Here is a 26,255-nt window from a genome sequence, read left to right as displayed (position 1 = left end):
AGACAAGCTCTATAAAATAATGCCAATTCTGAATTTTTTATGCATTATGGAAATTAGAACATTCTGTGGAGTCAAATGGGTACTCGGTAAAAAAATATATACGGTGTTTTTATATTTGCTACATTATTATTATTAGAGAATTATACCACCTCATAAAAAGAGTTGATAATTTTGGAAAATTTACACTCGTCACTACTAATTACGTACTAAAATCATCATATGAAACCTTTAAGATTCTTAAATAGTAAAAACTTGCTCCACGTTCTTCAGACCTAGCTTCTTTACCCATGAAGATAGTTCTTTTAGTGGTACTCAGATAAAAATGTGGTGAAATGTAGAACAAGATCTTCCAAATGAAAATCTAACCTCCGATTAGTTCATTCGTTGGAATTAAGTATCTCATCTTCATCATTGCGACAACATATATTGACCCTAACTGAATCATGATGGACAAAACAAGTATTCGTAAGTCTGTACTACTAAATAGATTTGTGTCAAGATTAAAACGTGAACCTTGAATTGGTGATAAAATCTTTTGGGATCCTTTTATCTAATCTATGACTTAAGGATTTGTGAAAACAGTAATAGACTGAATAAGAAATGATATGGAAAATTTAACAAAAATTTATGTCCATATTTTATTCTTGGGTACCTATTCGTGATCCTCAACTGCGATACATCTTTACTCTATTTTTATGCACCCCTTGTAACCTACGATATATCCTTATATCTGTAGATATTAGGCGACTTAATTTCTACAACAATGAATGACGCTTTAAATAAAGAACCCATTTTCTTACCTCCTTCATTCCTTAATAATATTTACTTGATCTCTCACTTTATAATCCACGATTGCAGTTTTCCTATCATAATTTCTTTCTCTCTTATACTTCGCATTAAACAAAAACTAGCTCGAACGACGTGTACCGTGTTGTCGTATGAACAGTATTATTATTATAAGCAAAACACCAGAATGGTACCCAAGAGCTTCATGTATCAGGTTGTTTAGCTGTCTGTACTCTAAGACAACCCCCTAAACATTTGTGAGAATTTTCGAGAGCTCCAAGTGTATTCTGATGATATACGGACGCTAGAACGTAATTTTTTGACTTTTAAAATTTTACTAATTTCTTCTAAATCCAGAATACCGTACCGTACCACGAAGTTACTAATAAACGAGTCAGCTACAGTCACTGCCTCTTTGTTGGGAATGGGATAAGCTTCTATAAATTTACTTAATTCATATTGCAGCGTCAGAAAGTATCGATAACAGATCAAAATAAACGATGTAATCAAACCAAACGTTTTGGAGTACTCTTTATATCAACTTTGTCTTTCAGCTCGCATTCCTACTAACAAATTCTAAATAGTGCATTTAGGACTCTATAGGATCATTAAACCTTTATTCAATACCCTCACAAAGTCTAAATAAGAATATTGCTGTGTGATCTGGAGACCACACTTTCAGATATACAGAAATCTCCTGGAATCTGTGTTATGTAGATTTTTTTAATTTGTTTACTTTAAATTATATGGATGCTACCCTCCACGTGACTGTCAGTTCATCATCATCATTGAACTATATTTAAAAACTTATACAAGGTAAAGTTTTGTGTCTATCCTTACTTAATGAACTTAATTAATTTATTTTTGCTAACGACCAATCGAAGTATGAATTTAGTACATTTAAGCCATTTGTGTTTCTTCTTTTGTATGCCTACTGTTTTTTGAGTGTTTATTTTTGTCTCTGGTCGAAAACAAACCTCTTCATATTATGAGTGATACTAGATTTATTCCAAGTCTGGAACACGTGAACACTGAATGTCTGATAAAATCGCAACTGATTTTATCAGACATTCGTACAGAATTTGAGCCTTTGAAAAAGCTCCAGAACAACAAATTCGGAATGGAATTTGCAATTTGTAGTGATAAAATTTATTTAACACTTCAGTTTGAGATAAGTAATTGAAAATGTCACCTGATTTTAAAAATTTGTTTATCTTATCAAAAACAAATAACGAATTTATTACCGCCCATACCTATATAAAAGGACGTTTTTCGCTTACTTGTGTGAAAACAATTGTGTAGTTAAAAATCTGGCTGCTGTGAGTGACTTAAATGTGAAAAATGGAGAACACTGAGGTGAGTGTTTTTATTTATTTGTACATATAGGTGTACAGAAACCGAAAAACTTGGTTGCTAAGAGTGCAACAATTTTTATTTAAGTGCATTATTAAAATTCTAAATCAACGAAGACTATTTTTTTGTATAATGTTTTTTCTGTTTTCACTTTACTTATTTAAAGTACTACTAATATTCACAGTTCTCATCGGTCTGTTGTACAGAGTGAAAAGAACAACCTGGTTTTATAAATTTTATTCACCAAGTTAATTTTCACAAATTTAGGTATGTTTTTCTAAAACGTCAAACTTGTGTATGATATTTTCAACAATACGTCGAAGTCTTGAATCGTATTTTTTCTCGTTTTAATTTTATTGTTTAAGACACCATGACATTTAAGTTTGAAGAAGCCTCCCAGCCGGGAGCCGAAACGTAACAAGATCAGAATGTTTTAGTTAGTTTTCATTGACCTCAAAAAAACCCACAAGGTTTACTTTCGTTTTGATCAAGTTGTTTGACGATTAAATTAATTTAAACATGTATTTCAAATATTTATAAAATGATAAATATATATTTTAACGTGATATAAATAAGTTATCTAAAACGTTTCAAATAAAAAAAAAAAACAAAAGTAAATAAAGATTATTTTTAACGCCTTGTATAATAAACAATCATTTTTCCACATGCAATAAAAATTATTATAAATAAAATAATCGCAGAGACATTGTTAGGTATAAATTAAAATAGAAAAAAAATGCTATTACCCTGCATAACTTTTTTGATCATGCAAACCCAATAATTACGGAATAATTCTTTTTCAAAGCAGTTGTTCGTCTATTCCTTTCCAGATTTTTAAAAAACGGGCCGGAACAACCGACAAAGGCAGAGATTATGAGGATGTGGTTCTCGCCAATGTTGTACTAAGGCTATTAAACGACCCCAGAGTAAAAACGTTCCAGATCTCATCAAACGATGAAGATTTTGGGGCGTTTGATGATCTGGTCGTTAAGCTTGCGTCGGATAAGGAAAACGACATTCGGGTTAAAGCGGTGCAGTTAAAACACACCGAGAGGAAAGTACTCTCTCTAGAAAATTTGCTAACCGTAAAAGGAGACTTCAGTATTAAAAAATACTACAAAAGTTACACAGAAATTAAGAAGCAAATAGATGAACTGATTTTGTTCACAAACCGCCCGTTTAACCCTCCCGACAACGCAACCTTCCAACTTGAGGGCGAAGGATTTTACGTAAAGCTTATTAAAAGAGAAGTTAACTCAGACATTTCAGAAAATATTAGTCATGTTTATCAATTTGAAATAGTAGATGATGAATCGACAGTGGAGAATTTTAAAAAATATCAGGAATTTTTTCACAAGTTTTTTCTCTATACCGACCAAGAAAATTGTGATACTCTAAAAAAAATAACCGCTAACAAATTCAAAACAACATATTGTTCAGATGACGAAACATTCGGTAAATTTCTCAAAACAGTTGCTGAATGGAACGTCCAAGATGGGAAGAAAGAAAAGATAGATAAAGACTGGACGCAGCTGGTACTTGCGTTACATCTTCTGTGCACTCATACTGAGTCTCTATCTTTCGGTCCAGTTAATGAGAAAATGAAAACTTTTCGGGAAGCGATTTCCTTCTTTGATGTCACACTGATTGAGGACAATTCGGTCGAAACGGTTAAGCAACTGTGGGGTGATGTTGGAAAGGAAAAAAGTATTGACTTTAAGGAATTAAATAAAGTTAGAAGGAGATATCTACCTACTCTCGCACATATTAAAGCCAACGACATTGGCACCATAGATCCCAAAGCCTTTACTCAACTTTTGTGGGTAATGGACGAATGTCCATTAATTTTACGTGAATGGGAAAAAATAAAAAATATTATACAGCTGTGTCCCGACAAAAAATTCGTTTTGGTTGGCGGAACTAGAGATGAGGAATGGGTGAACAAGTATACCGTGTTCCAAAATCTGTCAGACTTGAGTTTGAAGCTTCGTAAAGATTTAATGCAAAATTTTACCATTTCGATTCAGGGAAAGGGCGAACTTGATCTTGTAACATCTTTTGGCAGCAATGAAGATATTTTCAAAAATGTTTCAACTGATACCCTCGTCGAAATGCTGAACGGTACATGCTGCATAGGAGGAACAAAAGAAACGCTAGCCCAACCTTATATAGAACGCTATATTTCGCGAAATGTCGTTGATAATACATATTTAGAAAAAGTTCACGAAAACACAATTATTATTCTAAATTCTGCCAATAATTTAGACAAAGTTAAAAGCAAACTCGATAAATGTGAATTAATTGACATTAATAACTTCTTACTGAAAAAAAATCAGAATGGCGAAAATCTAACAAATAATGACTTTAACGTTAATGAATCTAACTTTAATGACAAAAATTACGTAGGTAACAGAAAAAATAATAAGTTAGATTCTAATCTAAACGACAATAAATATAATTCTCGTTTTGATAAATCAAGTTTTGCCAACACAGTTTACATTGGTACTAGGCATTATAAAAATTCTGAACTTCAACAAATTTATAACGAGCAGAAAATAACAAAACAATTTCATTATTTTAAAATTTTGAATGACGGAAATTTGGAATGGCTTTTTAGCAAAGGTGATGTTAGTGATGTAGAGTCTTACAAATTGCCTGACGCATATCCTACCGAAGAAAATGACTTGTGGTCTTCTCGGTTAGATTATAACATCAATCTTATAATTGGAGAACCGGGAATGGGCAAAACCGAGTTAATGAAAAGCTTAAAAAATAAATGTTCTCGCGAGTATTGGACAGTGTTAATTAGTCCCAAGGATGTTAATTTATTTTTTCGCAATCCTGATTTCTCTAAAACGGAAAATTGTTCAGATTTATTTGTAAAATTCATTACCAATAAAAAATATGAGTCGCTCAACACACTAGATCTAATGTTTTTCGAGATGTGCTTAAAGAAAAACAACGTAATTTACGTGTGGGACGCACTCGATGAAATCCTTAATAAGAATTTAGATGCTGCTTTAAATATAATTCACGATCTTTCAACGAAAGGGTTCCGTCAGTGGGTTACAAGCAGACGACATTTAAAATCAACTCTAGAAAATAAATTCAATTTGTTGTCGCTTAGTATAAATCAGTTTAACGCACAAGAACAAGAAAAATATATCAGAAAACGTCTAGAACCTATTAATTCAAAACACAGTATTGACGTAACGCTGGAAAAAATTAACTCTTCTTTTGCAATTGTAGAACACATAGATATACTAGGTATCCCTCTGCAAATATTCATGCTTACTGAACTCTTTCGTCAAAATAGCGAAAAATATTTGAAACTAATGGACAACACATTCGTCTTGACTGACCTTTACGAATATTTTATTCAGGAAAAATTTTATAACTTTTACAAATACAAAATGGGATACGATTTAGAAAATCCTACATTGGAAGATGAAGTCTGTGAAAAAAAAAGAAAGGCTTCAGAGTGTTACGAAAGTGTGTCCTTTACAGTAATGTTTGACGAAGAAATTATGCAGCGACTAAATATTAATTACGAAAAATCCATAAAAAAACTTGTACGAAAGTATGCATCTGTGGGTCTTGTTAATGACTTTGAAAATAATGTTCCACGTTTTGTGCACAGTTCCTTCGCTGAATATCTAGTTGCTAGATACTTTTCAAAAAATATTAATAATTTTAAGGACACAATTGCGGACTTGTTGTTTGACGCAAGGTATAATCACGTTCGATTCTTTTTCGACATGTTGTTGGCTAAAAACTCAAAAGCTCACATAGACATATTGTATAAACGTTACGAGCTACTTAAATTGTACGACGACGAAATTTTAAATCGCAAAGATAAAGGGGGAAGAAGTGCTTTACACTTAATTTCGTCATGGGGGCAAAGACATCCGCGTGTGAAAGTAACACACGTAAAGAACAAGTGTATTGTGCACGAAAATAGCAATTTCGATAGAAAAGCGGAAACCAAAATATATTTTGAAACGATGACGTATTTGCAAAATACGAATGATGTTGGCGAACGTGATATGTTGTTAAATGCAACTCCTTTGTCGTATGCCCGAAAAAGTGAGAGCCTAGGAGCGCAAATACAATTACTGCAAACAAAAAAACATGAATTGAGACAATCTCCTGATGACATAATTAACGTTATATATTATTCTGCTTTACTGGGTTACGATGACTTGTGTAAACACTTCACAGTGGAAGAGTTGAATAATTTTTTGTGCGAGATGGAAATTGTTACCGCAGAAAATTATGAAACACCTCTGTGGCTGGCCTGTCAAAATGGTAATATAAAAATCGTTGAGTATTTTGTAAGATGTGGTGTCGACATCAATTGTGTTACTACATTCGGTGCAACACCACTTTACATAGCTTCTTTTAAGGGTCACGAAAAAGTTGTCGAATACTTGGCGACAGTCGGCGCCGAAATCAATTACGCTGATAAAAACGGAGTGACACCACTTTTCGTAGCTTCTGTAATGGATCACGAAAAAGTTGTCGAATACTTGGCGACAGTCGGCGCCGAAATCAATCGCGCTGATAATAACGGTTGGACACCACTTCACTCTGCTTCACTAAACGGTCACGAAAAAGTTGTCGAAAACTTGGCGACAGTCGGCGCCGAAATTAATCGCGCTACCAATGACGGTTGGACACCACTTTACGCTGCTTCACTAAACGGTCACGAAAAAGTTGTCGAATACTTGGCGACAGTCGGCGCCGAAATCAATCGCGCTGACAATGACGGTCGCACACCACTTATCACAGCTACTTTTAAGGGTCACGAAAAAGTTGTCGAATACTTGGCGACAGTCGGCGCCGAAATCAATCGCGCTAACAATGACGGTCGCACACCACTTTTCACAGCTTCTTTTACGGGTCACGAAAAAGTTGTCGAATACTTGGCGACAGTCGGCGCCGAAATTAATCGCGCTGACAATGACGGTTGGACACCACTTTTCGTAGCTTCTGTAATGGGTCACGAAAAAGTTGTCGAATACTTGGCGACAATCGACGCAGAAATCAATCGCGCTGATAAAGACGGTGCGACACCACTTTACATAGCTTCCCAAGAAGGTCACGAAAAAGTTGTCGAATACTTGGCGACAGTCGGCGCCGAAATCAATCGCGCTCAGAATGACGGTTGGACACCACTTCACATAGCTTCACAAAACGGTCACGAAAAAGTTGTCGAGTACTTGGCGACAGTCGGCGCCGAAATCAATCGTACTAATAAAACCGGTGCGACACCACTTTACGTAGCTTCACAAAACGGTCACGAAAAAGTTGTCGAATACTTGGCGACAGTCGGCGCCGAAATCAATTGCGCTGATAAAAACGGAGTAACACCACTTTACGTAGCTTCTCTAATGGGTCACGAAAAAGTTGTCGAATACTTGGCGACAGTCGGCGCCGAAATTAATCGCGCTAACAAAGACGGTTGTACAGCACTTCACGCTGCTTCACTAAACGGTCACGAAAAAGTTGTCGAATACTTGGCGACAGTCGGCGCCGAAATCAATCGCGCTGGTAATGACAGCTGGACACCACTTCACATAGCTTCACTAAACGGCCACGAAAAAGTTGTCGAATACTTGGCGACAGTCGGCGCCGAAATTAATCGCGCTAACAATCACGGTTGGACACCACTTTACGCTGCTTCACTAAACGGCCACGAAAAAGTTGTCGAATACTTGGCGACAGCCGGCGCCGAAATCAATCGTGCTAATAAAACCGGTGCGACACCACTTTATGTAGCTTCACAAAACGGTCACGAAAAAGTTGTCGAATACTTGGCGACAGTCGGCGCCGAAATCAATAGCGCTGATAAAAACGGAGTGACACCACTTTTCGTAGCTTCTGTAATGGGTCACGAAAAAGTTGTCGAATACTTGGCGACAGCCGGCGCCGAAATCAATCGCGCAGAGAATGACGGTGCAACACCACTTTACGTAGCTTCACAAAACGGTCACGAAAAAGTTGTCGAATACTTGGCGACAGTCGGCGCCGAAATTAATCGTGCTAACAATGACGGTCGCACATCACTTTTCATAGCTTCTTTTACGGGTCACGAAAAAGTTGTCGAATACTTGGCGACAGTCGGCGCCGAAATTAATCGTACTAACAATGACGGTTGGACACCACTTCACGCTGCTTCACGAAACGGTCACGAAAAAGTTGTCGAATACTTGGCGACAGTCGGCGCCGAAATTAATCGTGCTAACAATGACGGTCGCACACCACTTTTCACAGCTTCTTTTACGGGTCACGAAAAAGTTGTCGAATACTTGGCGACAGTCGGCGCCGAAATTAACCGTGCTAACAATGACGGTTGGACACCACTTCACGCTGCTTCACTAAACGGTCACGAAAAAGTTGTCGAATATTTGGCGACAGTCGGCGCCGAAATTAATCGCGCTAACAATGACGGTTGGACACCACTTCACGCTGCTTCACTCAACGGTCACGGAAAAGTAGTCGAATACTTGGCGACAGTCGGCACCGAAAAGTCTGTAAATGGTTATCGTATCCGGAAACAATAATGGGTGTATGTTTTATTTTGAAAGCAGATACCTACTAATGTCGTGAAAATTTTGACATCGTCAATTTGCAGCCAATATTTTGTCCGTCCTTAACACATAACACGCCGACAAGGTAAATTTGAAAATTATTAAACACTTTAGTTGTCAAAAGTAGTGTATGTAGAGTCGAAGTCCATACAAAATATTAATTAATTAACAGAATCCCATGCACTTGTAATATTAATTTCTAGTGGAAAAATATTTTAACATATCTGGCTAGAATTTGAACATGGCTTGAGACAGCTCGCCATACATCAGTATGCTTGGTTTTCCACAAAGAATAACCCCCATTGTAGTTAAAAATAGAAAACTAGGGAGCATAGCACCAATTTAAATATTTGCGACAAATCAAACGTATCTTATACCCGGACAAATGTATTCACTCATTCCAGTATCATTGATTATAAGTTGCGATGTTAACTGACAAATCAAGCGTAATACTGACAATCCTTCTATATCACTTCATCACGTTTGCTTAGTCCTCTGTCTCCAATAAAAAATTGTAATCGATTATCTGCAGCGTATGCATTATAATTGTTGATTTTAAACAAAAACATGGAAAAGTTATTAATGTCGCTTACAATCGCCAATAAAACAAAATTTTTGTAAAAAACATAAGTACATAACTATTGCGTTTGCTCTATTATTGAACAAGAAGAACTCCATGCATGGTACCGTTTAGTATTATCTACAAAGTAGCTGAATCGATTTGTAAGAAAATTGAAAAGAAGGAAATGACAATATCACAATTAAATAATGGAAATATTTTGAGGTAAATACGTTACATGTTGTGAAAGTAAAATAAGTTAAACTTTAATTTTGCAGGACTCTTTCTTTCAGAACATCCTAAATTACTGGTTGCCAATGAATAATTCAGCTTATTTATATAATCTACGTTAAGTATATTACGAAATCCAACACAATAATGCGAAATAACGAAGGTAACAAAATAAATCAAAAACTCCCACTATTCATAATTTGGTTTTAGCATTCTAACAAAGTTGGATGTGTTAATCGGAATTCTCGATAAAACTCTTACAAATTTTTATCAAAAGGGTAAGAACTGATGATTCTTTATTATGTGTGAGTAAAATCTGCCATTATTTTTGCTTAATGTTGTTGAACGTACTTTGTGCTCACATTTTCTAAATACTAATAGTAATAGTGGGTCTATTTTTGTATCATTTCATTATATATAGACTTTTTCAGTGACAGAGAAATTACCGGAAGATTGAAGTACTTAGCAGCCCTAGCAATAAGCGTACCAATTTTAAGCAGTCGGGGACATTTCTCAGAAAATTCATAAACATCCAGCTTAAAACAGGCATCATCTTTTGGGAGACCATCCTGCGAATTTCTGTTTCTATAAAAAATTCTGGCTTAAGAGAATTTTTTTTGTTCTAAGTGTCATGCATGTCCAAAAATGTAGTACGCCTTCTTTAATGTTACACAAAATTTATGACACGATCTTACGAAGGTATTTTAATCTCAGAGTCAACAAATGAAACACTCACGAGTAACTGAAATATTTTAGGAAACATGGTCTCAACGGAGTTGAACGATTTATTAAAAGAAAAATGAAATTTCAGCAACAGCTACACATGTTTTTTGATGTATTTTCGGACCGTGACAAATGCACAACGTAGTGTTTGGGGTTTGGTCTGGACAAATTTTCTGATGAAGAAGATCTACTGAAACCTAACGATGGCTTCCCAATGGAATCGTCTTCGAAAAGCATTAAAAATGTTAAGGATTTTTGAAACTGGCAGAGGTATAATTTTTATGTTCAAATAAAAAAAAATAACTATTTTACTCTTTATTATACAGCTGTTATTTCTATTAATAATAACTTGTAAAAACTTAAGTCTATTAATAATATATTTTTACAGGAATCGAAGAAAAACCTATACTCAAAACGCCCCATCAGTCGAATCCACAAGAAAGTCAAATATGTATACAAAAGTGTCCTACGTATATGTAAAAAATATATATCTTAACTTAGTGGTATACTTATGTTAAAAAGCATCTTCGAAAAATATCTGTGTTTAATATAGTTAGATATGTGCAATTTTTCTAATTTTAGTAACAACACTACTGCCATCTTTATTAAATTTGTTATAATTACACTCTTGTTTTATTTTACTCGATTATTAATGAATTATTGCAGATTAATTTACAAAACGGACCAAGTTTCGATTTTAACAATAAAAATGATGAATTGAGTACCTATATATACAACCCGACATGTTGTAATCTGATCTTTTACCGACATGAAAAAACTGTAAAAGTAATAAAGAATGTGGGAGTAGAAAATCATATTAAGTTTTATAAAAGAAGTATGAGTTGTAAGGTTGACTGTTTCAAAATTCGTTATTTTTGCTCTAGGGATAAAATTTACTCGGTAACTAAATCGTCCAAAAAGTCAAGTTTTGAACATCGTTTTTGGACAAAGATTGGTAACGAGTGTTCGGTTGAAAAATCACTTAGAGAAAACCTTGGTATTTCATTTGACACAACTGTTCTTATAACATCCATTTGGAGAAATATAACCTGTAACATGATATATGTTATAAGAACAGACATGACGTTTATGTGAAATGATATTCCAACACCTACTCTGAGTGATCTTTTAATTGAACACCCGTTACATAAAAAAATATCTCTTTTTATACACAGAATATACATTTTTACAAGTGACTGTTAAAAAACGAAATCATTTTGTTCTAACACCGAGACGGCAATGAAAACACGATCAAACACAACCATGAATTTTTGAAAGCGTGTGATTTTCTACTCAATCTTTCAAATTGACAAATCTTCAAAAATCCTGGCTGTCTTTGATTTTGCTTGTATTGCTCTCGCGGCATATTAGTTAAAAAAACAAACAAATTTATCAGCCTGTTTAGAAGTTAGGTATATCGATGAAACGAAAAAAATATCCGACGTCACCTAATACAGATATCTTGTCTCTAGGGTACATTTTTTGTAAATATGCAGCCAACCAAACAGGTACTTTTATCCACCCTATGCTTAGTGATGGACGTAATGAGAATTATCCTCTCAAACCCATAGTTAATCTTTTATTTATAGTATTTTTGCGTCCGTGTAAACATTGTGTTTTGAAATAGTATATGTATTAAAAAACCGAGTTCCATAAGGCAATTTAAATTTAAATTTAACATGGGAATCCCTATGGGCACTTTTAAAAAAGATGCATTCTATAATTTATTTTAAATTGAAACAAGCCTGGATTGTTAAATAACCTAAAATGGAATTAAGTTATAAATTAAGAAGATAAATATAGAAAGTGCTGTGGTGACCGAATTTGAATCAAAATTTCGCGCTGAATAAACAGCGTTTAGTTCTTTTCTGGTAGTTGGTAGCTGCCCTGCGGGAATTTCTGGTGAGAGGGTTGATAGAAGTGGATTTGGTGGATAAAGGGGTGGTGATGGTCACTTTTGTTTTGTCGTTGTGGTGAGTTAGCTAGGTTAAGTTTAGCTAATTCTTGCGTTTTTTTTTTTCAAGCGGACACATGCGAGTTTCCGACCGACGTTAACACGTGATGGAATGTTGATTCATTGTTTGTAAAGTCACAGTTCATGTTAGGATTTTAATCGTTAACTAGTTCTAACACAATTTAACTAAGATTAGCTTCTTTAAATAAACCACTTGCTAGAAGATTTCATGAAATTCACTTAGTCAGGACTTGTTCTTTCTTTATCACAGTAGGAATAAGTTTCTGGATGCTTATACTTAAGTGTTACGTTATAACGCTTCTTAATTCCTCACACAAGATTGGTAAGAGTTCATTGACGGCAGTTAAATTAACCTAACGTTGGCCACTTTGGGATAAGACCGTGAAAAGTGCGACAGAATTCATGATATCGTGGACTGAGGAACTGAGGGATTAAGTTTTACCTTTAGGCAGTTATTATCATCATATCAACATCACCGGGACCTATTTTCTCGTAACGTAAAAAGCTGTATCACCAACAACTTTCCTCGGGCAAAGGCCATACTTCTTCCTAAGATATAAAAGCAAAGAAAACTCTGCATTAAAGTAACTGGATGCAAATACACCAGTTATTGCGGACGTGTGGCAGGCAACGAGATAACGAAATTTTAATAAAATTCTATACAGTGACAACGGCACCAAAGCGCTATAAGAGTGTGGCGATCGAAATATTTCAAGTTCATTCTAGAGCACAGCAAAATTACTCATAGGGGGCGTTGTAGCATGAGCGGAGTTTGGGGTTCCTCGCCGTGGCTTTTCTCCTACCCACGACGGTGATTCTATTCTATCGCAAGCACTGCCGTCCAGCACCCCTCTATCACGAAGAGATGTGCCTGGAGGAGCATGCCGTTACGGTCGCAAACTCGTGGTTGGGTCTCGGCTATTAGAACAAGTCGACAGCGTCACGTCATCCCGACCGCCTCTGATTTCTATTCTAGGCCTGCATCCTTTGTGCAGATGGCGCGACCGCCAGCTCGACAAGGAACCGCGCACTCCGCTTCCGCCACGTGTCATTGTGTTATTTACCTCAATTCCATTTTAAATGTCCATTACTCAATGCATTCAATTGTTATTTTATACATTGGTTAGAGCAAAACTAGAATATTGTAGTGTAGTATGGAAACCTTACCATATAACATATATAGATCGATTACAGAATGTACTGAGAAAGTTTGCGAAGTATGTATATTTTAAGATGTTTGCTATATATCCTGTCAGACACTGTGATCAAAGTAGTTTACTTGACATTGTTGGTGAAAATTCTTTACTTAGTAGGAGGAATATGTCATGTTTGATATTTTTATAAAAAATTGTAACCGGACAAATTTATAGTCAAAAGGTTCTCAATGAAATTAAGCTTAATGTACCCAGGTTAGGCACCCGTATCCAGATAAAAAATATCAAAATATTGACATTTTCACAACTTTTGAGTAATTTCGGACGCTCGTCGTTCATCGTTGATGATGATGACTAAGATTCAAGGCGTAGTTTATTTGAACATAGCGATATTTTTTGTGTAATGTATGGGTTTATACTTAAAAACAAAACTTGTATTCATTTACTTGATTGAGAATGTTTTTATCCAGAAAACATTAACTATTAATTATTTATTGTTCGACAAATTTTCACAAAAACTAATACTTAATAGTGTTTACGAATTCTTATATGAAATCACTTTCTAAGTTCTTATTCAACTGAGGTTCATCATTTTATGAATTGCGTTGTTTAACGATACTCCAAAATAGTATATTAAAGAACGAGTTTCATAAGGCACGAATCCAAGTTTATAGAACGAGCGGCGAAGCCGCGAGTTATTTTAAGTACGAGTGCCACAATGGCCTTATGAACGAGTTATTTATTCTTTTTTTTTCTACCGCGCACGTTTTTTCGCAAAATTTAATTGAAATTTGCGTTTTTTTAAATCTGGGGAATTTTGTCGTGATCGGTGATGGGTTGATCTGACACGAACCCCGAATTATTTGAAGTTCGAATTTTCACAACAACAACTGTAATTCGAATCAATTCGAGTTAAAATTGGTTAAAATGTCTTGTGAAGAAGTTAGTGAAGTCCTTACGCCTCCCGAAATACGGGAAATTTTAATTTGGGATTTGCCACTGACATTCACCTGCCATTTCTCGTCATGGCTACCAATCTTACCGATCTAAATTACACCAAATCTATTTCAGAACCCCTTTCCGCTATTAACGAACTGCTATGACGTCATTTGGGTGCTCTAATAGCTCTATCAGAAAATAAAAAAACGTGCGCGGTAGAAAAATAGAATAAAGTTCTTTAAATTTAGGATCCACTTGAAGCATAGATATTTTCATATTTCCTTGACATTTCACAGCGCTTAGAACACGAAAAATTGGTCTACCGTTTACGTCTGTCTATCGTCTGTTGGCGATTTTATTAGGTAGTTAGGTACGCAATAACACTGCGAACTGCCTCCAGTACTACAGAAACCACACAATAAAAGTAAGTAAATTAAAACTCGACATAAAATTTAATAACGGACCCAAGAACGTAGACAAAGAAAAACTGGAAAAACTGGCAGTAGAAATAAATATAGCAATCAGAGATTTTACAGCGAGAAAAAGAACAAGAATAGAATGCACAGAGATATTTAGAAAAGAAAATGAAAAAACACCAATGAAGAACAGAGAAAAAATAAAAGTGGCCCGAACTTTTAAGAAGAAAATAAAAGAACAACTAGTAATAGGAAAAGCAGATAAAGGTAGCTCAATAGTGATAACGAAAAAGGAAGGATCTGAAGCTTGATACTCATTACGAAAATTTTCTTTGTACCATTCTTTTAAGTCCACCGATTGTGCATAATTTTCATTTTCTTAAAGCAGAATTGTCTGGAACTGAAAATTTTCAAGAGATGCCTTCAACATCAACAGCCATATTTGCACCTACAACTACAGTATTAGGGAAATGTGCTACTACTGTTCTCGAAAAAACTGTAACGCCAATAATTACAAAAATTGCCAAACTTTACGTTTAACTTTCATACCAATTAAAATAATTAATTGTTAACATTTTCAATGTATGATTATAGTTTGTAGTTAATAAATAGCTAAAATCAAATATTAACTTCTTTCACATTGAAATATTTTTAAGGTGTGGTCGTGGAAAAAGTATAGTACACAACTCGTGTGCAAACGCTCATTACGCGCTCGTTGAATTACCTATTTACCACACTCGTTATGTAATATACTATTAATAATATATGTATTTGGCTAGAATCTGAACATGGTCTGAGACAGCTCGCCATACCTCAGTATGCTTAGTTTTCCACAAAGTATAAGCCGTAAAACTTGGGAGCATCTTCTACCCGGACAAAGGTGTTCACTCATTTCCCAGTATCTTTGATTAAAGTTGCGACGTTATCTGACAAATAAAGCGTTATACCTACTTACTGAAAATTCTTCTACGTCACTTCATCACGTTTGCTGAGTCTTCTGGTCACGAGTCATTACAACATATACCGGAAATTGTAACTCCAATAAAAAATTGTAATCGATTATCACCTATAGGTATAGCGATAAATGTTAATTTTTGATTTTAAACAAAAACATGGAAAAGTTATTAATGTCGCTTACAATAACCAATGAAACAATTTTTTCGTAAAAAAACATAAGTACATAACAATTGTGTTTTCTCTATTATTGAACAAAAAGAACTCCATGCATGGTACCGTTTAGTTTTATCTACAAATTCACTGAATCGATTTGTAAGAAAATTGAAAAGAAGGAAATGACAATAACACAAATAAAAAATGGAAAAATTTTTAGGTAAATACGTTGCATGTTGTGAAAACAAAATGAATTAAAATTTAATTTTGCAGGACCCTTTCTACTAGAACATCCTAAATTACTGGTTGCAAAGAAATAATTCAACATATATGCGAAGGTAACAAAATAAATCAAAAATTTCCACTATTCATAATTTTGTTTTAGCATTCCAACCAAGTTGGATGCATCAGTCGGAATTCTCGATAAACCTCTTACAAATATCACAAGAATAAGAACTAATGATTCGATAAACTGACGTAAGAATTGTTATTCCATGAAGCAATGTCGAATACAGGACTAAAATTACCAAAATGGGACAACATTTTCGAGGATACTTTATTATGTGTGAGTAGAATCTGGCATTATTTTTGCTTAATATTGTTGAACGTACTTTGTGCTCACATTTTCCAAATACTAATAATAATAGTGGGTCTATTTTTGTATATTTTTATTATAAGTATATAAATTTTTTCAGTGACAGACAAATTATCGGAAATTGACATTTCTCAGAGAGCTTCCAGCTTAAATCATCGTCCTTAGCGCGCTGCGAATTTCTGTCTATAAAAAATTCTGGCTTAAGAACATTTTTTTGTTCTGAGTATCATATGCATGGAAAAGTATTCCAAAAATGGAATACGCCTTCTTGTATGTTCAACAAAATCTATGACACGATCTTACGAAGGTACTTTAATCTTAGAGTCAACAAATAAAATAGAGTAACTGATCAAATATTTCAGGAAACATTGTCTGAACGGAGTTCAACAATTTAACTATTTAAAAAAAAATGAAATTTCAGCAAGAGCTACAAATGTTTTTTTATGTATTTTTGGACCGTGACAAGTGCACAACGTAATGTTTGGGGCTTGGTCTGGACATCGCTTTCCAACGTTGTCGTCTTCGAAAAGCATGAAAAATATTAGGGATTTTTGGAAATTGGCAGAGGTATATTTTTTATGTTCAAATAAAAAAATAACTATTTTACTGTTGATTACACAACTGTACACTGTTGTAACACAAATTAATAATAATTTGTAAAAACTTAAGACTATTAATAATATATCTTTACAGTAATCGAAGGAAAACCTATAGTCAAAACACCCCATCAGTCTAATCCAGAAGAAAGTCAAATATGTAAACAAAAGTGTATGCATCTTAACTTAGTGGTATAATTATGTCAAAAAGTATCTTTGAAAAATATTTGTTTTTAATATAGTTAGTTACATATATGCAACTTTTCTAATTTTAATAACAACTGTATTGCCATGTTTATTAAATTTGTTATAATTCACTCTTATTTTATCTTGCTCGACTATTAATGAATTATTATTGCAGGTTAATTTACAAAACGGACCAAGTTTCGATCTTAACAACAAAAATGATGAATTGAGTACCTAATTATAACAAACCAATTGAGTTGACGATTAAAATTGTATTCAAGAATATGGCAGTCTCTTGCACACTTTAATAAACAGTTTAAGATCATCAGCAAAAATCAATTTTTCACACGTAATTTCATTAACAATGTCATTAATAAATGTTATAAATAATAAGAGTCCTAAATTGGACCCCTGTGGGAAAGATGGATGGATTTAGAGCGAAAATTGCGACATATATAACTTTTATTATTGATAATTGATATTATCGGAATAATGTGATCAAGAGATCTGAAAAACCATATTACCGCAACTTGTCGAGTAATATACATAGTGGTCAATTTTGTCAAATGCTTTACAAAAATCTCTATAAATTGTATCCACTTAGTCATGATTATCAATGGATTCAGAAACGAAGTGTGAAAGACATGTGAGGTTAGTTACAGTAGATCTTTTTTCAAAAAATCGATGTTGATAAGGAGTAATAAATTGTGAAAATGGGATGTGCTGTTTCTGATTTGAAGGGAAAAAAAATGGGACAGACATACGGAAACGGCAAACTCGGGAAGTAAAAATAGTTATGATGAGGTCGAATCCGCCATTGTCTTACTATAAAATGTTATGCAATTTAATTTTTGTTTTTTGTGAAAATGTGCTGGCACACGCAATCTCCAAAACTACTGGACCGATTGTTGTCAAACTTTGGATGTATATTAGAAATATCATGTAGAAGGTTAAATGCTATCCAAAATTTGGATATTCATCCCCACCAAGAATTTGATGACGTCATTTCAATGAATTATATTTTAAATGATTTGAATGTTACACGAAAATATGCAAGGTATAATAACGTTATATTACCAACACCGGACAGTGGTTATAAGTCGGAAACAAGGAGACGCTGTGACTACTTTTCTTTTGTGCTGTGACTAGTATTATCCATATTGATGACGTCATAACACATTTTATTATTATGGTCTAAACTCAAAGCTGTCATGTTTCTATAACTCTGTGTCTAGCTGTGACTACCATTTGATCGCTCTTACTGAGACTTGGATTCATCCAGGTGTTAGAGACTCAGAACTATTCGATAAGAATTTTATAGTGTATAAAGAAGATAGAGATTTTAAGAAAACTGACCTTTCCAGAAAAGCCGTAAAAGATTAATTTATCTCCATGAAAATTAATTTAGACCATTCTCTTTCTCATATTCTTCACTTGGTTGATGTCTTGGCTGTTAAAGTGTCAGTTGACTCAGTTATACTGTTACAATTTTTGTGGTTTACTTTCCGCCATCTCTCTAAATTGATTACTTTCGATCTGTTCTTGATAGTCAGTTGAATGGTTCATCAGGAAGCTTTAGTGATAATGTTACACTGACGGAGGTGAGTTCTGAACATGTTTTCAAAGTCATAAAAATAGTAAAAGAAATCATATTAAGGGACCAGATCATCTTCAACTTATGCATTCATTCTGGAATTTTTCCGAACATTTGGAAAATATCTAAAATTATTCCAATCCAGAAAGGTAATGATCATCATCAATGTTCGAGTTCTTAGTTTACGACCAACTTTATTTTCAGATTAATAATTATAGTACACCTCACCAATACGGTTTTATGCATGGCAGATCCACGACAACAAATCTTTTCTGGGTTACTCAGTTTATTCTGATTCCATTGATGACGGTTGTCAAACTGATGTTACTTATTTGGATATCTCAAAAGTGTTTGACAAGTTAGATTAATAAACTCAGTGATTTCGGTTTTTGTCCTAGGCTTATTAAACTTTTCACGTCATACTAAAATTCCACTTTACGCAGGTTCCTTAAATACCTTTTTTTTTAGAGAGGGTGGTGTATGTCCACCCACAGGATTCTCTCAGTCTAACCTTCTTCAGCGGTTGTTTGTTGACATGATGGTTTAACCTTTGGGCAGAATTGTTAGATAACTTTTTCATTTATCACACATTTGGTCAAGGACCATGAATATCAACAAAGAGATTACAAAGCGCCGATTAAAAATTTCGTAGTATAATAAAATTATTCATGCAGAAAATGGTTTCAAAAATTGTACTCTTATTAATGTTGCTGTTTAAAAATGTGTTCCTCAACCCTAGTGACACTGACGACGTAAGTACGCTTTTAAAATTCATTCATAATTTCTATACAGTCGACGAAAGTATAGCATAGCATACTGGAAAATGTCACCCCAAAAGACATCAACACATATTTTGTTAAATCAGCAGTTTTGGTTGGTATTTATCTTATTTTTTGACAGTTTTCGGTGGTTTTTACCAGCAAAAGTCAACCAAAATTTCAACCCACCGTAAACGATCCTTTCTTTGTACGAGCGGAATTGCTATTTGAAATAAACACTATACTTGGCGTATTAAAAGAATCCGTAAATAAAAGAAAGAAACGGAACAACACATTGTGGCTGAAACAAAAGAAAATGTTAAATTGGAAGTGATAGAAAACAATTTCAAAATTTATGATACGGAACTAAAAAATGAATTTGATAAAACTAAAAAGCTAATCCTCACTACAACCGAACACCAGCTAAGTCTAGCAAAGGATGAAATATTTAATGGAATAACTTTTGAGCTTATAAACACGCAGGCAAAAATTATTAATGAAGTTCGGCAATGTCGAACGGTACCAAGTGACTGTAGAGAAGTTCAGAGGAGAGGATACAAAAGTTCTGGTATTTATCGCATCCAGCCAATGATTTCCATGGAAAAATTTTTGGTTTGGTGTGACATGTCAACTAGAGGAGGTGGATGGACTTACGTTCTGAATAGATTCGACGGTTCGGAAAATTTTTATTTTAATTGGACTGATTATAAGCAAGGTTTTGGTAACCTTTCAGGAGAACACTGGTTGGGTTTGGATCATCTTTACGAATTGACGAGTGAGTTTTTTTTTATCGTTGACAGTACTGTACAATGTGATTTTGCTATGTATTTCAGACAGCAAACCTACCGAGTTGTTATTCCAACTAATGGATAGGGACTCGAAAACGGTTTATGCTTTATATAACAGGTTTCAAATTGGCAGCGAAGCCGAACACTATAAAATAAAAACTTTGGGATCGTACGATGGAAATGCTGGAGATTCTTTCCGGAGGCACGATGGTGCAAAATTTAGTACCGCCGATAATGACCATAGTTCCCAAAGCTGTGCCTCTAGTTTCGGTAAACTTTATTTAATTTTAATTTGGTTTCTAAAAAGGTTCTTGCAGAGAGTGGCTGGTGGTTCACAGATTGTCATCTGGTGCTTCTTACTGGGAAATATATAAAAAACCCAACGCTTCGGTATTATTCAGCAATAAAGTGGTATCACTTTCATGGCTATAACTATAGTCTCAAAGAAGCAAGAATGATGATCAGAACGATTTAAGTTAATTTGTCTAAACACAACAAATTCTTGGTTTTTGCAACTTGAATAAAAAATTGGTCTAAAGAGTTTAGACAGTACTTCCCTCGCTGTTGGAAACTTGACGACTGCATGCCTATTGTGTTTTTTTTTCTCATTACATTTTTGTAGTGGGAGTTTAAAAAAAAAATTGTGATGACGTCATCAACATTTTTGCAAGGACACGTATATCAGTTGGGATAGATGTAGTGTAATACTAAGAATAAAATTATTGTATTCCCAAATTTTCGGGAAAATGAATTGGGTCGTTTTGAATATTGATTTCTTATAATCAATAAAATAACGAAACAATTTACTCACGTAAACGGCGCCGGTGTGTAATATCTAGAGAGCGGATTTCTGTCGGGCTAGGCAAGGCCAAACTCGGTACGGCTCGCACGGGATGCGAATTCATTGCGGTTGCGGGCTGCACTTCGTTTATTTGAGATTAGAATAACGCTGTTTCGTTGCACTCTGCTGTTAATTCCCGTTCTCATTTACTTAGCCGTTTGATTAATAAATCGTTAATTATATTTATGGAATTATTACTGATTAAATTCAGTGATTATCTATCACCCGCTACTGAGTCCCGGCGATCCAGCGCGTCCCCTCATATAATCGTGACGTAGCCCGACAAAAATCCGCTGTCTAGTAATATGAAAGGCAACTGAAAATCGTTTATGTATAAACATTCTTAATTTAAAACAGAGAAACTGTAAACAAAACGACCATCGGTTTTATTGCTTCGACTTCCGCTTATTATATAAAACATTAGGTTTTATTTTAATTCTTGACGGTGAAATTCACAATTGGTTTATTATAAACATGTCTATTTCACATTCGCGGAACCAAGTGAGCGCATAAAACAAATGCAGGTCTGTAATGTTAAAGTCGATGTAAATAAGCGTGCTACCCTTATGTTTCAACCGAGTTTTTCCTTTAACAAATTTTGTGTCTACCAAATTGGGTTGGTTGGGGTGTAATACTAATAATAAGTGTTGCCTTTAATTTAATCAATAAAATAAATTGACTTCATTAATTTTTTTGAACCACCTCTTAAGAAAATCTAAAAAATATGAATGGAATGATAAATCACAAGTACAAACTCATCATATTTTTTGCATTTTAGATAGGATTTATTCGGCAAACTTTTGAGCTGACGTCATCAGTTTTTTGTAGAAGATAACCAAATATATTTTGACTAAAAATTTATTATGCTCTTTATAACCTTAAAACATCTGCAAGATTTCAAAGCATTCGGTTTTGTAGTTCCTGATTAAATCAATAAAATAAATTTACGCATTCATTAATTTTTTTGAGTCACCCTGTATATGCAAATCGAAAAAATTTGAATGGAATGATAAATCACAAGAAGAGACTCACCATATTTTGTACATTTTAGATAGGATTTATTCAGCAAAATTTTGTGGTGACTTCATAAATTTTTTAGGGGGGACGACCAAATACATTTTGATCAAAAATTTACCATGCTTATGATAATTTTAAAATTCTTCAAGATTTCGAAGCATTCGGTTTTGTAGTTCCTGAGTAAATCAGTAAAATAAATTTACGCTTTCATTTATTTTCTTGAATCACCCTGTATATGCAAATCCAAAAAATATGAATGGAGTGATAAATGACAAGTACAGACTCATCATATTTTGTACATTTTAGATATGATTTATTCGGCAAACTTTCGAGCTGACGTCATCAAGTTTTTGGAGGGGATAAGCAAATATACTTTGACTAAACATTTATTATGCTCTTTATGACCTTAAAACATCTGCAAGATTTCAGAGCATTCGGTTTTGTAGTTCCTGATTAAATCAATAAAATATATTTACGCATTCATTAATTTTTGAGTCATCCTGTATATGCAAATAGAAAAAATATGAATGGCATGATAATTCACAAGTATTGTCTTATCATATTTTGTACATTTAAGATAGGATTTATTCAGCAAAATTTTGAGGTGACGTCATCAATTTTTTGGAGGGAACAAGTAAATATATTTTGAATAAAAACTTATCACATAATCAGACGTCTAATGTAATGGAAAATTAATAAACTACAAGTACAGAAACATGTTCTTTCATCAATTTTAAGTAAGATTTATTTTGTAAAATTTTAAAGTGTCGTCATTAGTTGTTGGTAAAGTTGATGAGAAAAAGTTTGGCTGGCGTTTTACCATCTGCATCTAAAACACACTTAAAATTTTACAACAGAATTTTGTAGAATCTATTGGTAAATATGAAATGAATGTCAAACGAAGACTAATTAAAAAAAATCTATACTCTGTTCAGTATACGAAGTACCATAGGTATAATACAAAAGTTTTCTTATAAAAGAGACTGATTAGAGCCAATCATTATTGGAAAGAAATATAAGATAAGTTTACCTATATATTAATCATAACCTCCCATTATGACAGATAAATATTTTGGATCATCTGGTACTTCTAAAAGGTTAAAACGATGAATCATCATTTCAAGAATTGTTTCCAAAAAAAGAGCTTAACGTCTAATGATTTCCGCTTTTTTGACTTTCTAAGTAAATTAAAAAGACGAAACCTAAATTTTTTGCAATTGTCAGGACAACTATGCCAGTTAAATTCCTATAATGATGTGGGTACCTACTGTTGTTTGTTTGCATAATAGTTTAACCTTTGTGCAGAATTGTTAGATAACTTTTTCATTTATCACACATTTGGTCAAGGACCACGAATATCAACTAAGAGATTACAAAGTGCCGATTAAAAATTTCGTATTATAATAAAAGTTTTCATGCAGAAAATGGTTTCAAAAATTGTACTCTTATTAATGTTGCTGTTCAGAAATGTGTTCCTCAACTCTAGTGACACTGACGACGTAAGTACGCTTTTAAAATTCATGTCACCCCAAAAGACATCAACACATATTTTGTTAAATCACCAGTTTTGATTAGCAACTATCTTATTTTTTGGCAGTTTTCGGTGCTTTCTACTAGCAAATATCAAGCAAAACTTCAACCCACCATAAACGATCCTTCCTTTGTACGAGCGGAATTGCTATTAGAAATACACACTACACTTGACGCATTAAAAGAATCCGTAAATAACCTGCAAAACATAAAGCGGGAAATTATCCAAGTAGTCGAAAACGTGGTAGAAGAGAAAATCAGTATTTACGACTCAGGCCTAAAAACGCAATTATCGCAAGCAAAAACCGAAATTGTGTTAGAAACGAAAGAAAATGTTATACGACAATTAACAGAGGCGAAGAATGAAATGACGATTCAGATGAACGCCGCAAAAGAATCGGGATTTTCGCTTTATTCTATCATCGAAAAGAAATTCATCGAAACAAAGGATGAAGTACTTGATAAAATGAGCAACTTGCAAACACATTTCACCAACCTGGAAAATCAGTTGAAAGAAACGAAACAACAAATTGTGGCTGAAACAAAAGAAAATGTTAAATTGGAAGTGATAGAAAACAATTTCAAAATTTATGATACAGAACTAAAAAATGAATTGGATAAAACTAAAAAGGAAATCCTCACTACAACCGAACATCAGCTAAGTCTAGCAAAGGATGAAATATTTAATGGAATAACTGTTGGGCTTTTAAAAACGCAGGTAAAAATTATTAATGAAGTTCAGCAATGTAGAACGGTGCCAAGTGACTGTAAAGAAGTTCAGAGGAGAGGATCTAACAGTTCTGGTATTTATAACATCCAGCCAATGATTTCCTTGCAAAGTTTTTTGGTTTGGTGTGACATGTCAACTAGAGGAGGTGGTTGGACTTACGTTCTGAATAGATTCGACGGTTCGGAAAATTTTTATTTAAATTGGACTGATTATAAGCAAGGTTTTGGTAATCTTTCAGGAGAACACTGGTTGGGTTTGGATCATCTTTACGAATTAACGAGTGAGTTTTTTTGTTGACAGTACTGTACAATGTGATTTTGCTATTTCAGACAGCAAACCCACCGAGTTGTTATTCGAACTAATGGACTGGGACTCGAAAACGGTTTACGCTTTATACAACAGGTTTCAGATTGGCAGCCAAGCCGAAGACTATAAAATAAAATCTTTGGGGGCGTATAATGGAACTGCTGGAAATTCTTTCCGGGAGCACGATGGTGCAAAATTTAGTACCGCCGATAATGACCATAGTTCCACCGGCACCTGTGCCTCTAGTTTTGGTAAACTTTATTTAATTTTGATTTGGTTTATAAAAAGGTTCTTGCAGAGGGTGGCTGGTGGTACACGAGTTGTCTTCAGGTAGATCTTAGTGCAAAATATATAAAAAACCCTACGCCTGGAACATACTATCAGTCAGCAATAAACTGGAATGAATTTCATGGCTATAACTATAGTCTCAAAGAAGCAAGAATGATGATTAGGACGATTTAAGTTAATTTGTCCAAACACAACTAATTCTTGGTTGTTGCATTTTGAATAAAAAATTAATTCAATTGAAAATTTAGCTATTTGGATTAAAACCACCATACTAAGTTTGGCATGTATCCAACACAAAATATGAAACTTTTCATTCGATAATTAAGGTCACTTTGGAGAATATTGGTATTTATGTTACCGAACACAGTACCTTCATGAGTATCATGCATGAGGTAGGATTTTATGGCTGATGCACTAAATTTTTTATTTCATCGTGTTTTTCTTTTGTAAAATGGAAGCGATACATCTTTAATGGTTGGATATTAATAGTTGAATTTGTTTAATGTTTTTTCACAATATTGACGTATTTGTGTTTTGGTAAAAATTACATTGTTCAATATTAGGAAGTTGGCTTTAATTTATTATATATTTACTGATCCGGATGGACCATTCGAATAAAAAATTAACATTTTTATTCTAATTTATTTACTACATGGTTACAAGACTTCACGAACACTAAGATATCTACATAAGAATCGAATAGAACTATTAGTATGAAATACAAAGTCAAACTATTGTTTAAGTATATAATATACTTCAGTATATAATATACTTAAACAATGGTTTGATTTTGTTTAATTCGTCTTTGAGCCAAAAATTAAGTGCAATGGATGTGTATGTGTAATTGGTATTGGAAATTTGTGACTCCTTGGGTGTTTTTATATGAATGTGTGGGTTTATCAAAATAGTACTCCTTTATCTAATTATCATTTATTCTGTATATAAACCTTACGAAAATATTTATAAGAAAAGTAAGAAGACTCTCAAAGAAAAACAGAAGGCATTTTAGTAGAATATTTCTTCAAATATTCCACAAATTTCTGACACTGCTCAAGCTGAAAATGAAGAACATTTGAAAAATTGTACAATTGACCGCTGCAATCCAATAAGTGATAACCTTGGTATTTTTGCAGAAGTTCGGCAGTCGATGAGAAAAAGATTGAATGCATGTTGGTGGTAGTCATTTT

At 33.9% G+C, this 26,255-nt stretch overlaps 2 protein-coding genes and 1 long non-coding RNA gene across 15 annotated transcripts in view; all 3 read left to right on the top strand.

The window, feature by feature from the left end:
* Positions 1-26,255, top strand: part of LOC135123266 (uncharacterized) — a 151,988-nt gene that overhangs the window by 91,692 nt on the left and 34,041 nt on the right. Inside the window, exons 1-8 of one of the 9 annotated variants that reach the window (XM_064047771.1) lie at positions 2,084-2,142; positions 2,970-9,516; positions 9,570-9,685; positions 9,733-9,827; positions 9,954-10,005; positions 10,130-10,221; positions 10,279-10,515; positions 10,634-10,868. In XM_064047771.1, coding sequence (XP_063903841.1) covers positions 2,128-2,142; positions 2,970-8,705 — 5,751 coding nt within the window. In that variant the 5' untranslated portion in view covers positions 2,084-2,127 and the 3' untranslated portion in view covers positions 8,706-9,516; positions 9,570-9,685; positions 9,733-9,827; ... (2 more) ...; positions 10,279-10,515; positions 10,634-10,868. Of the gene's footprint in view, positions 1-2,083; positions 2,143-2,969; positions 9,517-9,569; positions 9,686-9,732; positions 9,828-9,953; positions 10,222-10,278; positions 10,516-10,633; positions 10,869-26,255 lie in introns of those variants that run through there. The other 8 variants (XM_064047768.1, XM_064047767.1, XM_064047770.1 and 5 more) reach the window with 8 other exon arrangements.
* LOC135122963 (uncharacterized) lies at positions 18,687-19,198 on the top strand. The gene is made up of 3 exons (XR_010279507.1): positions 18,687-18,817; positions 18,874-18,959; positions 19,015-19,198. It is a non-coding gene; the product is annotated as an uncharacterized LOC135122963 (long non-coding RNA).
* Positions 19,352-26,255, top strand: part of LOC135123274 (microfibril-associated glycoprotein 4-like) — a 45,016-nt gene continuing 38,112 nt past the window's right edge. Inside the window, exons 1-4 of one of the 5 annotated variants that reach the window (XM_064047784.1) lie at positions 23,562-23,713; positions 23,812-24,754; positions 24,804-25,031; positions 25,079-25,637. In XM_064047784.1, coding sequence (XP_063903854.1) covers positions 23,630-23,713; positions 23,812-24,754; positions 24,804-25,031; positions 25,079-25,242 — 1,419 coding nt within the window. In that variant the 5' untranslated portion in view covers positions 23,562-23,629 and the 3' untranslated portion in view covers positions 25,243-25,637. Of the gene's footprint in view, positions 19,563-23,561; positions 23,714-23,811; positions 24,755-24,803; positions 25,032-25,078; positions 25,638-26,255 lie in introns of those variants that run through there. The other 4 variants (XM_064047790.1, XM_064047785.1, XM_064047788.1 and 1 more) reach the window with 4 other exon arrangements.

This window comes from Zophobas morio, unplaced genomic scaffold, assembly GCF_036711695.1.
Source record: "Zophobas morio isolate AGI-343-1 ecotype UQ-CSIRO unplaced genomic scaffold, CSIRO_AGI_Zmor_V1 ptg000006l, whole genome shotgun sequence".
Classification (NCBI taxonomy): domain Eukaryota; kingdom Metazoa; phylum Arthropoda; class Insecta; order Coleoptera; family Tenebrionidae; genus Zophobas; species Zophobas morio.
This window is presented reverse-complemented; position numbering and strand designations above follow the sequence as displayed.